Source organism: Chiloscyllium plagiosum, chromosome 2, assembly GCF_004010195.1.
Source record: "Chiloscyllium plagiosum isolate BGI_BamShark_2017 chromosome 2, ASM401019v2, whole genome shotgun sequence".
NCBI lineage: Eukaryota > Metazoa > Chordata > Chondrichthyes > Orectolobiformes > Hemiscylliidae > Chiloscyllium > Chiloscyllium plagiosum.
Genome location: NC_057711.1, coordinates 84,504,084 through 84,518,533, shown reverse-complemented (window position 1 = coordinate 84,518,533; position 14,450 = coordinate 84,504,084). Strand labels below are relative to the sequence as shown.

The window sequence follows — 14,450 nt, the reverse complement described above, 5'->3', positions numbered from 1 at the left end:
AATGATATATTGAACAAACCTAGATTGCTGTTGAGTCGATGCAAACAGATCTTTTCTATGGGCAACAATTGCATTCCCTTCCAGAAATTATAATCCCTTTTCAAATACTTTTCACGTTGGAGAATGCTTCTTAGAAACGAAAGAAAGAAAGACTTCCTTGGAATTGGGAAATCAATCTCATCCAAATATCAAGCAAACTTCAATGCAATGTTGGTAAAAACAATGACTGCAGATGCTGGAAACTAGAGTCCAGATTAGAGTGGTGCTGGAAAAGCACAGCAGTTCAGGCAACATCCGAGGAGCAGTAAAATCGACGTTTCTGGCAAAAGCCCTTCATCAGGAATAGAGGCGAAGAGCCTGAAGGCCCCTTCAATGCAATGTTGAAATCCTGCAATGGAGATACAAACTTCTGATTCAACAGAGGTGTACTCAGTAATCCAAGCTGATTTTGAAATCCATAAATAACCCCAATGAGCTATGACTGCAACACCTTCTCACAAAAATTAACTCATCATCACCAGGAAAGGGGACACATGAGAACGCCGCGTGAGTTACTTTCTGCGGATTGTGTTTATTTGTTCCGCTCAGTCCACCTTGCAGTTTGGTTGGTGGCCTGCAGGGACTGTTTTTTCCGGAGGTTGTGATAGAAGGAAAAGGCTGCTCTTCTCCGGAGACGGTGCGGTGCTTTCTCTGAGCGGAATGCGCAGCGACGGGAAGGAAAGTGGTGAAGGAGCAGCTCGGAGACGGAGCGGAGCCGCTGGTTAGTCAGTCAGTGAGTGTCTTTCTCCTCACGTCTACCTCCAGACTCGGTGCGTTGTGCAGAGAGACGTGGAAGCGGCTGTTTTAAACTGCTCGGTAACGATTTCGTGAGGGACTAGGCCCCGGGCCTTGGTGCTGGAACTGGGCATTGCTCCTCCTCCCATACCTAATCTACACATTTATAATATCGTTGATGCTCTACCTCTTGGGTACAACTTAATGATTCCTTTTTCTGTCCGCTCAAAAAAAACAATCCATACTTGAAACGGTTGCGATTTAAGGAGAGGGAGCAGAAGCTTGTGCGAAAGCTTCATAGAGTTTTCGATAAACCCCAGCAGAGGGTTGATCTTTGGGCGGGGGAGAGTGAGTGTTGTAGTTAGTGGGATAGTAGGAGTCAGGTTATTTCCGGGTATTGCCCCTGTCAGTGCCACACTCCCAAAGCGAAGTAAAATTGATCAAGGAGTAGAACCATTGCCACTCATTTTCACATCTTGTTTATTTCAGAGCTAGTTTGTTTCCTGCTGACAATCTAGAACTGCTCTGATCAGAAGTTCAAATAACTAGTAATCAAGGATTTGAGATTAGATGGCAGGGTTACTGTGTTTGCTGCTGTGGGGTTCTGTGGGCATTATTAGGTGGCTGCTCTTTGTGGATGAGGCCTGGTTGAGGATCAACAGACTATTCCAATTCTGCCTCAAACTAGTGTACACATAAAGGTGATATTCCACAGATGTTATCGCCCAGTGATCAGGAAACTGAACCTTATTAAATTCTCCTCCATCTATCTAAAGGGTGCCAGAAAAAGAATTTCTGCAAGTTTTTAAAAAAATTGAGTCAGTGTGAGGAAGATCATCATTTACTGCCTGTCCCTAATTGCCCTTGAGAAGGTGGTGCAAAAAAAATTACTCCTAGGATCTGGTCATTTCTGGCTCAGTTGGTATTCTGACCCTTCCGTAATCACCAGAGTCCAGAGTATGATTAAGAGACAACCATATGGCTATGGGAATGGGGTCCCTTGTAGGACAGATGAGGTAAAAATTTCAGACTCACTTACATAGAAGATGATATTAAATGAACCAGAAAGGTTTGACAAATTGATCGTGGTTATATCAATGTCATTAGGCTAGCATCGAATTCCTGATTTTTACCAAAATTACATTTTGGTGTCTGGCATGGTGGGATTCAAACCTCATCTCCCTCAAACAGTTGTCTGAGTTTATGGATTAGCAGTCCAGTAATATGCCACTATTGCTATTGCCTCCCTCTTTTTGTGCTGTTGCGGTCCATTTGGCCAAAGTATAGCCAAACTATTGGGGAGTTTCAAGATTTTTAAACATAAATAAAAGTCGGAGTAAGCCATTCATCCCCCCAAGTTTACTCCACTAATCAATGGCTGAACTGATCTTAGAGTCAACACTACTTTTCTGCTTTCCTTGTTGCTCATTCAAAATTCTAGAGTCCCTTGTAATTCAAAACTTAATCTAGCTCAGCTTTCAATACATAACTGAATTTCAACTGTTGTCTGGGAAGAAAATTCCAATGATTAGCAATCTCTGAGAAGAAATTTATCTTAAATGAGATAGCCTTTTTCTGAATTTATAACCATTACTTCTCGATATTCCATGAGGGGAAACACCCTCTCAGCATCGACCATGTCAAGACCCTTCAGAATCATTTATATTTCAGGAAGACAATCTCCTATTCTTTTAAGTTCCAATGAATATATGCCCAATTTCGTCAAACTTAAAACAACCCCATCATCCCTGGAATCAACATTAGTGAACCTTCTATGAACTGCTTCCAATATAAGTGTGTCCCTTCTTAAATCATAGAATTCCTCCATGTGGGAGCAGGCTATTCGACCCACTGAGTCCACACTAACCCTCTGAAGAGTATTCCTCCCAGACCCACCCCACTACGCTATCCTTATAACTCTGCATTTCACATGATTAATCCACCTATCCTGCACATCCATGGATAGACAATTTAGCATGGCTAATCTGCATATCTTTGGACTGCGGGAGGAAACCGGAGCACCCGGCAGAAATTCACACAGACATGGGAGAATGTGCAAACTCCATTCAGTTGACCGAGGATAGAATCGAATCTGGGTCACTGTGAGGCAGCAGTGTTGACCACTAAGCCACATGTTGCCCTGCTGAATAGGATATTTAGGACAGGATAAATTGTACTTAGAAAGGCAATGATTAGTCAATGATAGCATGAATTTGAAAAGAGAGGATCATGTTTGACTAACTTGATTTACTCTTTTGAGGAGGTAACATGGGGATTGATAAGGGTTCTGAAATTGATGTGCTCTACATGGATTTTGGCAAGACCTTTTGAGAATGTTTCAGATGTTAGACCAGTTTTATATAAAAAAAAGCCTGTGGGATCCAGGAGAATGTGGCAAGCTGGATACAAAATTAGCTCAGTCATAGGAAAACAAAGGGGAATTGACAGATGTTTTTGCAGTTGGAAAGCTGTTTCCAGTGGGGTTTACAAGGCTCAGTACTAAGTCCTTTACTTTTTGTTGTGATGGATATTAACAATTTGTATGTTTTTAATTTATTCACAGGATGTGGGCATCACTGGTTCGGCTAGCATTTATTGCCCAACCCTAATTGCCCAGATAGCAGTTAAGAGCCAGCCATATTCCTGTGGGTCTGGGAGTCACATGTAGGCTAGAACAGGTAAGGATAGCAGATTTCCTACTCTAAAGGACATTACTGAACTATATGTAAATATCAGGGACGTGTTCAATAAGTTTGCAGACAACATAAAATTTGGCCATGTCGTTGATGGAGAGCAGGATAGCTGGAGGTTGCAGGAAAAAAAATCAGTGAAGTGGTCAGGTTGGCAGAAATGTGGTAAATGGGAATTCAGCCCAATTAGCTCTAATTATTTTTTAATTTAACAGGAAATTGGCACCATGGTGTCAGCCATTGAATATTACACAAAGGTTTCAAGGAAGATAATACAAATGTAGAAGCCATTACCTTCATAGGAGTAATCAGTTTTATTCTGAGCAGCCTGAGATTGCATTGCAATTCTATAGGTGAGAGCAGAAGATGTGTCAATAACTAAAGTTAGCTACAGATTATGACCATTAATCTCTTTTATTAAAACAGCTAGAGACAGGATGGGGAAATTCATTCAGTTTCCAAAGTTGTGTGCCTTTTTGCTTTCTACTTCTGATTGCACATGCCTTAGTACTGGGTGACGAATTTCAATTCAGGCTTAGCTTTGGTGGAACCTATGGCCTAATACCTTACCAGGACACATTGTCAATTCAAAAGAAGCTGCTATTTGGAAAATAAAATGGCAGAGCTACAAGGTGGTGACGTTGCTGAGTTCAGAAACCGATCAATCAATACATCTTCACCTCCTGAACAGCAATCTGATGGAACAGACACCCTAGATTGCATTTTATTTGCATACTGCATTTCATTGTAACTCCAATGGAGGACTACAGCAAACAGCAGGAATGCTCAACTAATTTTAATGACTTTGTCTGATTTGATATGCTGTTTAATTTCTGCCCAATCTAACCTGTGAGAGAGCAGAATTTTTTTTTGAACGTGTCTTGCTAGGCTTTCTGAATCCAGGCTTGGAATCCACTTAGGCCAGAAAACCATAAGGTATAGGAGCAGAATTAGGCCCTTGTGCCCATTGAGCGAGCTTTGCAAGTCAATCATGGCTGATACATTATTCAGCCACATTCTCCTGTCTTCTCCCCATAACCCTTGATACCCTAACTAATCAAGAACCTATCTATCCCTGTCTTAAATACACTCAACTGACTTAGCCTCCATAGCCTTTTGCAACTATGAATTCCACATTCGCCACCCTCTGGCTCAAGAAATCCCTCCTTATCGCAGTTCTAAAGGATCATTCTTTCACTGTGCCCTTGGGTCCTAGTCTGTCATGCTATTGGAATTTCTGCACATCCACTGTATCCAGGATTCTCAGTATTCTGTAAATTTCAATGAGATTCTCCCGCATCCTGCTAAAATCCATTGAGTACAGACCTAGAGTTCTTAACCACTCCTCATATGATAAGCCCTTCAATTCCAGGATCATTCTTGTGAACTTCCTGTGGACCCCCTCCAAGGCCAGCACATCCTTCCTTTGATACCGGGTCCAAAACTGTTCACAATATTTTAAATGTGGTCTGACCAGAGCCTTATATAGCTGCAGTAGTACTTTACTACTCTTGTATTCTGGTGTTCTCTAAATGAATGCTAATTGCCAACTGAACCTGCATGTTAACAACGTGAAACTTGTAGTCTTAGCTTTGAGTTGAAGTGGTAGATTACATAGCTGATGATGTTTGCTGATGAGAAATAAATTCATCTTGAGCTCTTTTGCACACTTCCTAGCAAACTAACCATTCATAGGCAGACAGAGTGAGTGGAAATACTGACCCAAGCAGATCTTAGAGGGAATGTGAGAAGATAAGACAGGTGGAATAGTTTGGCATGAGCAATTGTCATAATCTTTTTCCTGAATTTATAAAAGGACAACTGTAGAAACTTGTACAATGAAAACTAAAAGTAAAATATAAAATTCCCAAATGAGTATCGAAATCTAAAATTTTGGGCATTTTTCACACAGAGCTGCCAGAGAAACTGTTGGAGGCAGGTGCAATAACATCATTTTAAAAGGCATCAAGATGGGTACATGAATAGGAAGTGTTTTGAGTGATGTGGGCCAAATGGTGGCAAATGGGACTACGTTAGATTGGGATATCAGATCGTTGTGGACAGGTTGGACTGAGATTGCAATTCTATAGGTGAGAGCAGAAGATGTGTCAATAACTAAAGTTAGCTACAGATTATGACCATTAATCTCTTTTTTATTAAAACAGCTAGAGACAGGATGGGGAAATTCATTCAGTTTCCAAAGTTGTGTGCTATCTGACTAGATTTGGTGGTCAAACAAGGCAAAGAAATACATAACTAATGAGAAAATGCTGGAAGGTACAGAGGAAGTGATGAATGAATGTCCATTAATTCCTGCAAGTGGCAGGATTGGTGGTGAAGGCGTCATGTCTATAGAATCTAAGAGCTGGGAGCTGAACCTGTAGAGATCATAAGTGGGTCACAAATTGAGTTGTGTGGAGGTAGTTCTGGTTACTATGTTAATAATGAATGTAATTTAGGAGAGGCAGTAACATAGTGCTTAATGTCACTGGGCTAGTAACCACAATTGCAGGCTAATTCTCTGGGGGAGAAACCAAAGAACTGTATATGCTGGAAATCTGAAACAGAAACAGCTGGAGAAACTCCACAGGTCCTGCAGCACCTGTGAAGCCAAAGCAGTGACCAGTGACTGAAGGAGGGTCTGGACTCAAAAGATTAACTCTACTTTCTGTCCCCCAGATGCTGCTGAGTTTCTCCAGCAATTTCTGTTTTGTTTAATCCTGTGGAGCCATTAGTTCAAGTTCCACCATGGCACATAGTGAGATTTGAATTCAATGAAAATTTGGAATTTAGTCTGACTTAATAGAGTCCATGTAACCATTGTTGATTATCATTTAAAATAAAAAAAAGACTCCATCTGCTTCACTAAATCACTTCGGAGAAGGAAATCTCCTATCCTTACCTGGTCTGGCCTATGTGTGACTCCAGAACCACAACAATGAGTCGACCCTTAACTGCTGTCTGAAATTGCCCAAGCAGGCACTCTCGTCAAGGGGCAATTAGGTTTGGTAATAAATGTTACTCGAGCCAGCAATGCCCATGTGCCTTGAACAATTTCTTTAAAAAATTACATCGGAGAGGGTACAGAGGAGGTTTACGAGACTATTGAAAGCATTGGAAAAATATATCTGAGAGGGAGGATTTGTAATTGGGGTTCCTCTAGGGAACAGAGGTGACTGAGGGTAAATGCGATTGAAATGTACAAAATTGTGAGGTACCTGGATGGGAAGAATTGGTTTTCTTTTAGCAGAGAGGTCTGTAGCTAGAGTGAAAATATTAGAGGTGAAATGAAATATATTTTCATCCAGAGAATTATAGGGATCGAGAACTCCCTGCCTGAAAGAGTTGTGGAGGCAGAAACCTTTAACTCTTTTAAAAGATGTCTCGATATATATCCCAAGTGCTGTAACCGGCAGACTTACAAATAAATGCTGGAATTCAGTTGAGTGACTGATTTTTCAGCTGGCAATGGCACAATGGGTCAAGAAGCATCTTTATATACCTTTTACTCTGTGATACAACTTTCTATGATTCAGGAAATTAGGAAATTTTCTATGATTCTAAATTTTAAAAAGACCAAAACTGCAAGTACTGCTCTAGTTATGACACCCCAATGTACTGTACAATGGTAACAAGGATTTTGTTAAATCGGGGTCTTAGCATTTGTACTTTTCCGAACAGGTGAGACCTTTCCAGTATTTAGAGTTTTGGAAGATTACAGCCAATGCAACCAATAGCCGGACCTTATTTTAAAGCCTGAGAAAGTTGATCTTCCAGTCCAGGAAATTTGTCAGCCTTTAGTTCCATTTAGTTTGCTGCATTTTGTCTTTAGTAATAATTATTATATTCAGTTCTTCCCTTTTATTGCATGATTTTCTGTTTTCTACATGAACAGATACAACTTGTTCAAAGTTAAAAAGAAAGAATCACATTGAATCCTGACAGTGCTAAAAATTACACCAGAAGCCATTTTAAGATGATCAGTTGGGTTTGCAGTGCCATTTGCACATGCGAGAAGTTACATGTAGTAACTCACAGGAGTCTGTCCTCCATAGGACCTTTTCCACTGAGGAAAGAGTCATGGAGACTGACAGTCTCTGCTGCATTTCCCATGGCAACATCCTGACCAATTGGAGTTTACCTGCCAATGGAGTTTTTCAGCTAAGATTCAATTCCTCCTGCATCCCCATGCTTGCTATAGTCTAACCCAACAGCATGTATAATGCTGTATAAATTGAAGTTCCATTTCCAAATTTGAATTCTTGTGTGTTGGTCCTGATAGGTGCAAGACAAAAAGCTTTGAATCTGTGCCTTTTTTTTGCCATGACAAATTAATTCCTTTAAAGGTCAAATGTTGACTTTCCTATTCTCTTCCTTGTTGTTATATACCCATAGATGCTCTTACCTCATGTTTTTTACATTTTTTTTCTAGTGCTCACTCCTGTTGTAATTTTCCTCTTTTTGATTATTCTTTGCTGATTTATAACATTTTTCCAATTTTCAGGCCCGTCAATAATCTTTGCAGCATTGTACACCTTTTCCTTTAATTTGTTGCCATCTTTAACTTCCTTAGTTATCTCAATGGAATACATTTTTGTTGAGTGTTATGAAATATCTCCTTAAATGCGTTCCATTGCTTCCCTAATGTCTTAGCTTTTAATAAATTTTCTAATCTACATTAAGCAACTCTATCTTCATGCCTTTTCAATTGCATTATTTTAATTTTAGAGACTAGTTTCTGACCAAACTAACTATGCAATGTTGTTATCAATTTTCCCTACAGGATCCTTTAATGTGGGCTGGATAATTGCTGTCCCAGTGACCTGTTGAAGGCTGAAAGAGTATGCTAAATCCAGCCGGCAACTTACCTATCTCTCCTTGACTCCACAATTGTGGCATTGGCTCATCCATGTGCCCCTGTGGGCCAATTGGGGCCTTTGGTCGTGCAATTATTGTCCATAATCGCCAGCTTTTAACCAGCAGCAGTAGGGACCCCACCAAGTAGTTGCCCAGTGTAACCTGCTGGTGGATCTGTATGCCCTTAACTCAACTTCTGGGACCATTGGAGTGAGTCCCGCATCCAGGTTTAACTCCCTTCTAAGGAGCACCCCACCTCTTCACTGACACCTCCAAACCCTGCGCCCATATCCTTGCTAAAATCAGAAACTTCCTATCTGGCACAGGCCATCTCCTCAATGTCCAAATGAAATGCCTAATGGGAATAGCCACAGCTCCTATTGAGGCTACTAGTACAATGAAAGCTGCCCACTGAGACAGGACTCCCTGTCTTGGCTCCAATGTTTGGGTGGCCATTCCTTCCTGGGCAGGTTGCTCACTGAAACTTTAGCTGATAATCCGCAATACAGCACGGGAACAGATCCTTTGGTCCAACTCTTCCAGGCCGACCGGACATTCACATCTAACCTAGTTGCATTTACCAGCATTTGACCCATTTCCCCCCTCAACCCTTCATATTTGTATACCCACCTAGTTGCCTTTTAAGTGTAATTGTACCAGCCTCCACCACTTCCTCTGGCAGCTCATTCTATACACGCAACACTCTCTGCATGAAAACGTTACCCCTCGGATCCTTTTCAAATGTTTCCCCTCTCACCTTTAAACCTAGTTTTGGACTCACTCAATCTAGGAAAAAGACATTGGCTATTTATCCTATCCATGTCCCTCATGATTTTGTATACCTCAGCCTCCTGAGTCCATGACGCATGTATATTTTCACCCTAAGAGATAAATTGTAATGAGGGTTATTAATTAACCAAATTTAAAATAGCTTGTTCCCTAGTTGGTTCCGCAATGTATATTTTTAAGAAACTTCAGAATACATTTTACAAACTCATTCCATGTGTTAGGCTGAAGGGCCTCTTTCTGGGCTCTTAAAAACTCAAATTCTATGACTCATTCTCAAGACTACTCATTCTGTGAATAAGATTTGAATAATCTAAATGAAAACTAAAATTGCCCATGGTTTTTGTAGTGTCTTTTCTTAAGTACTACTTTGTCCTACAGTGTTGGTATTGTTATGAAGGCTGTTCCCAATGGTAATTCTTTTCTCTAGCTATTTCTTATCTCCACCCAAACTGATTTTACGTCTAGATTTTTTGACATAGCAACAGTGAAGACACGGTGTTTTTTTCCAGAGTAATATGTGGCTTGGGAGGGAAACTTGTAAGTGATCATTTTCCCATACTCACCCTCCTTGGTAAGTAGCTGCTGTGCATGTTGAGTGTTTCTCACTGAGGCTATGTGGTCATTTATTTAAGGTACTGACGTATTGAAGAAATATTTAGTTATTTGTAATACTTTTGTGTTCTAGCTTTGTATCTTAAATTGATAGCATATTTTATGAAATGGTAATGCCCACTTCCCTCCATTAACAAGTAATGTTCTTACTAAGTTATGATTTGGAGGTGAAAGTGAGGTCTGCAGATGCTGGAGATCAGAGCTGAAAATGTGTTGCTGGAAAAGCGCAGCAGGTCAGGCAGCATCCAGGGAACAGGAGAATCGACGTTCGTTCTTCCTCCAGCCGTCGTGTTGTTGTGGTCTGGCGATGGAGGAGTCCAAAGACCTGCAAATCCTTGGTGGAGTGGGTGGGGGAGTTGTAGTGTTGAGCCACAGGGTGGTTGGGTTGGTTGGTCCGGGTGTCCCAGAGGCGTTCTCTGAAATGCTCCGCAAGTAGGTGGCCTGTCTCCCCAATATAGAGGAGGCCACATCAGGTGCAGAGGATGCAATAGATGATGTGTGTGGAGGTGCAGGTGAATCTGTGGCGGATATGGAAGTTTCCTTTGGGGCCTTGGAGGGAGGTGAGGGGGGATGTGTGGGCGCAGTGCCAGTGTTGGACTGCGGAGGTGGGTGGGGAAAGGAACGGGGACAAAGTTACTTTGAGTGGCAGTCTAACATTGCTTAGGAAGGTTATTGGGCAAAATGTTTGCTATTTTTGCTTTGACATATAATTCTGAAGAGTTCATTCTGAGTAATGCTAATATGTAAAACTTCTATCGCAATAATAATCTAAACCAAGATATTGAGATGAAATAATAAAGCACGGGAGTAAAGTTCAATTGTTTCAGAGCCTATTCTTCCTCTTAATTCCACACAGTTCTGAAGAAGTCATGTTTGACTTGAAGCATTAATTAATTTCTTTCTTCACAGATATTGTCAAATCTGAGTATTTCCAGCACTTTCTGCTTTTATTTTATCCCATTCTCTATGTTTAAGTTTGGTTATAATTTGTTTTATTAATTTCAATTAATTTTTGATCAAATTAATGTCATTTACTCAAATCCAATTGGATATTTCCTCAGTTTTGGCAAGTAAAAGTTTTATTTTATATGTTATACAATAACAAAGGGAATGAGAAACTGGATGACACATTGAAGCGAAGAAACAAGGTGCAGAAATGATTGAATGAGACAGATATCTTGAGCGTAAAGAATAGTACAGAAATGAGGAGATCATATGGAAAGAGATTGGACCAGTTATCTCTCTTTTCTTTGGAGCAGAAAAAGTTCAATCAGAGCTTGGACAAAGCTTTAGGTAAAGTAGTAAAAGAGATTTGATAGGAATAGTCAAAAGAGAATTTCAAAAGTACCTGTTGTGGAAAATAATTAAAGGGCAATGAAGGCTGGTGAGGGTCTAGAACTCCTTTTCCAAGCAGCTTTTGGGGGTAGACTAATTGAGAATTTCAGATTTGAGACTGATGGATTTTGGTCAGTCAGGGCTCCAAAGGTTATGAAACCAAGGTGGTTAGATAGAGTTAAGGTACAAAACTGCCATGATATAATTAAATGGTGGAACAGACTTGAGGGGCAGAATTACCTACTCGTACAATTATTTGTAAAACATTTGTTTTATACGTGGTCTCGGATTTTGTTGAAAGTTGGGGAAAAGCTCACATAAAATTTCTACACTTGTCATTATCTAATAAAAACACGAGTGTGCATTGGATGAATAAAAATCAGGATTGGCTGTGATACTCTGCTGACATCCTGCTGTACAGACTGATGTAAAGAATGGCTATTTGGTCGAGCTAGCAAAGGAATGACACCTGTTCATGAACTTTATAGCACCAGGTGTCAGGTGTGGTAAAGGTTTAAATGTAATCCTTTCTGTAAAATAAATCTTTGTTCCAAATTGCAGGCTGTTATATTTCAATGAACTGAAATGGAGGAAAGATTAAGATTCCCCAGAAGGAGCAAAGAAATGGTCATCAACAAGGAGGAAACTAACTCTTGGAGAAGCATTCCACACCACGAAAATCATTTTGCACCTGGAAGCTACTCAAAAAATTTTAGTAAAAGAACAGAAATGCCAAAGCAAAGGGAAATGCAAGACATTTATGGTACTAGTCCAAGGAAAGGGGCTCAACTGATCATGAATAGTCCAAATGCACCCATAAGAGCAGGAACACGGTCCAATGATGCACGCAGAGAAAAAGATAGAAAATGGTTAACTGGTGAAGGTTCTGCAGTTCAGAACACAGAAAAGAAGTGGAGGGACAGTGCTCTTGAGTTGAAGTACAAATCTCCAGCAAGAGGCATTGAATACAATAAAGTAGAACAAAACTACAAGGCTCAAAGTGGCAGTGATAAAATCAAAAATGTTAGAAAACAGCTACATCATGAATTTGTAAATGATGCAATGCCTGGAAAGCAAACAGAAGGTATGTTTCTTTTTAGAATAATCTATATTAATTATCCTGTCTTTTTCAGTTAGTACTCTGATACTCCTCCCTTGCACTTCAAATTTAGTAACCCTGGTTTGCAGGTTTTGAAAAACGTACTACAATTTTTTTGTTTGTAGTCCATAGAAAATCACTGTCGGAAGAGTTGTCAAAAATTTAGAAATTGCAGAAGTGCCACCTGCTTGAAACTATCAAGTGTTAGCAATCACTTGCATAAATTAAATTGTGAGCAGAGTGATTTTTGAAAAAAAGTCAACTACGTTTTGGTGATGTGATGAATTTTATATATTTTTAATAAGCATTACATCAAAGTAATCTGATAAGCAAGAGCAATATAGTAATTTCATATGTTAGAAAATAATCTTTTCATGCAATTACTTCCATGAACAATTCTGAAACCAAAATTCCAAGATATGTTGGAGTTAGCAATATGCAATATTTGCAAGTGAATAGAAATATGAATTTAAGGTTTATAATTGGCTGCAATGTTCCATGTACCTAATGTGACCCACAAATGCAAAAGTTTACATAGCCAGCTTTAATTCTCACTTAAAGTGCTGTACTTCCTACTGGGTTTCCTTAATACTAACTGAAAGCTCTCACTTAATTTGTTTAGTACAGTACATTGTGTATTTAAAGATGACTTGAACATAAGTATGATAAAATGTGCTTTCATTTCTGTTTTGAAATTATCTTTTATGTGTTCCTATCTTGAAATGTCATTCCATTTCCTTTCAAGGTTAAAAATCAAACTGTGACACCAGGGATTATCCTTTTTTGGTTATTTCCTGGTGACCAGAATACAACCTATAGACAGCTTTTGCATGACTGTGTTAGACTTCTACCTGATTGAAGCAAAAGCAAAATACTGTGAATGGTGGAAATCGAATATAAAAATATCCAGTGAATGCTCAGTTGGTCAACCAGCATCTGTGAAGAGAGAGACTGTGTTAATATTTTAATTTTTAATGAGAATGATGTATGTTGTGAGCACAGGGTAGACTAGAATACTTCATGAGCACTTTATATCAATTTTTACTAAGCAAAATTCTGCAGACAATGTATCATTAGAAGCATAGGTTGTAGAGGGATAGGATGGAGTGAAAACTGATGGGCAGTGTGTATTTAAAAGTCTAGCTGTACTGGAGGATCCAAGATGGCAGCGACCTAGTAGGATTGCATTTGCTGGGCTCCACGCCACAACATCGGCAGGACAGAGCTAGAACCTGTCCTATCCATGCTACTGAGAGTAAAAATGCAGTAAAAGAGCTGTAGAACTTTTAAAATTTTACTTATCTTCATTTTTACTGCGGGAGAATGTCGAAGAAAGGAGGAAATTTGCCCGAGGCTGAGCCACGGCCCAACCCACTGAGGTGGTGGGCTTGCTTACTCACCAGGCCTTAGTTGAGGAACTTGCCAAACCTCAAGTCCTGGGGAGGCAGATTGAAGAGAAAATTAAGGAGAAGCTGGCCCCAGTCTCTACTATGCTGCAAGACCTGGGGAAAAGGACTGATGAGCTCGAGCACTGGGCCACGGTTAGAGGCAGAGGCTGATCCATCCAAGTGTAGGATTGAAGGCCTGGAAACACAGGTTCATAGTTTGCTGGATCTGGTGGATGATCTTGAGAATAGGGGCAGAAGAAAGAACATTCGTGGTGTTGGCATATCGGAGGGGAAGGTAAGCAGCCTATAGAATTCTTTGAGAAGTGATTCCCGGAATTCCTTAGTTTGGAGGCTGAAAAGGGTACGCTAAATGTTGAGAGAGCCCATTGGGTTGTGGCATGAAGGCCAGGAATGGACCAGCGCCCTCGCCCTGTCCTGGTATGGTTACATCATTATAAAGACAAACAGAGAGTCAAGGAAGCTTCCAGAGCCCAAGGGAAGGATCCAGGGGCATTGGTGTGCAAGGGCTCCAGAGTCATGTTTTATCAAGACTTTTCAGCGGCAGTGATCGGAAAAGGAAGTCCCACGATGGCATCAATAACCGATTGAGAGAGCTTGGGACCAGTAATCTCTAAGATATCGAGCGGTGCTTCAGATAATTATGGAGCTGTACATTTACTTGACTCACCAGAAAAAGTGAGGAACTTTGTGGACTCGCTGACTTATGCCAGATGATAGAATAGGTCCAGATGACAGAGCTGTTTGGGTTCCTCCTTTATGGAGGAGTTGTCAGAGTCTCCTTTTGGGAATAAATTGCGTTAAATTATGCTCTGGATGGATAGAGTATTTACCTTTAATTTCTAAGTTACGTTATACCACGGGATGAGTGACATTTACTTTTAACTT

At 40.2% G+C, this 14,450-nt stretch overlaps 1 protein-coding gene across 7 annotated transcripts in view; it reads left to right on the top strand.

Moving 5' to 3' along the window:
• Nucleotides 1-589: 589 nt before the first annotated feature.
• Nucleotides 590-14,450, top strand: part of LOC122561459 (terminal uridylyltransferase 7-like) — a 90,997-nt gene continuing 77,136 nt past the window's right edge. For 2 of the 7 annotated variants that reach the window (XM_043713245.1, XM_043713241.1), the window contains exon 1: nt 11,977-12,141. In XM_043713245.1, coding sequence (XP_043569180.1) covers nt 12,112-12,141 — 30 coding nt within the window. In that variant the 5' untranslated portion in view covers nt 11,977-12,111. Of the gene's footprint in view, nt 810-3,337; nt 3,453-11,618; nt 12,142-14,450 lie in introns of those variants that run through there. The other 5 variants (XM_043713227.1, XM_043713213.1, XM_043713220.1 and 2 more) reach the window with 5 other exon arrangements.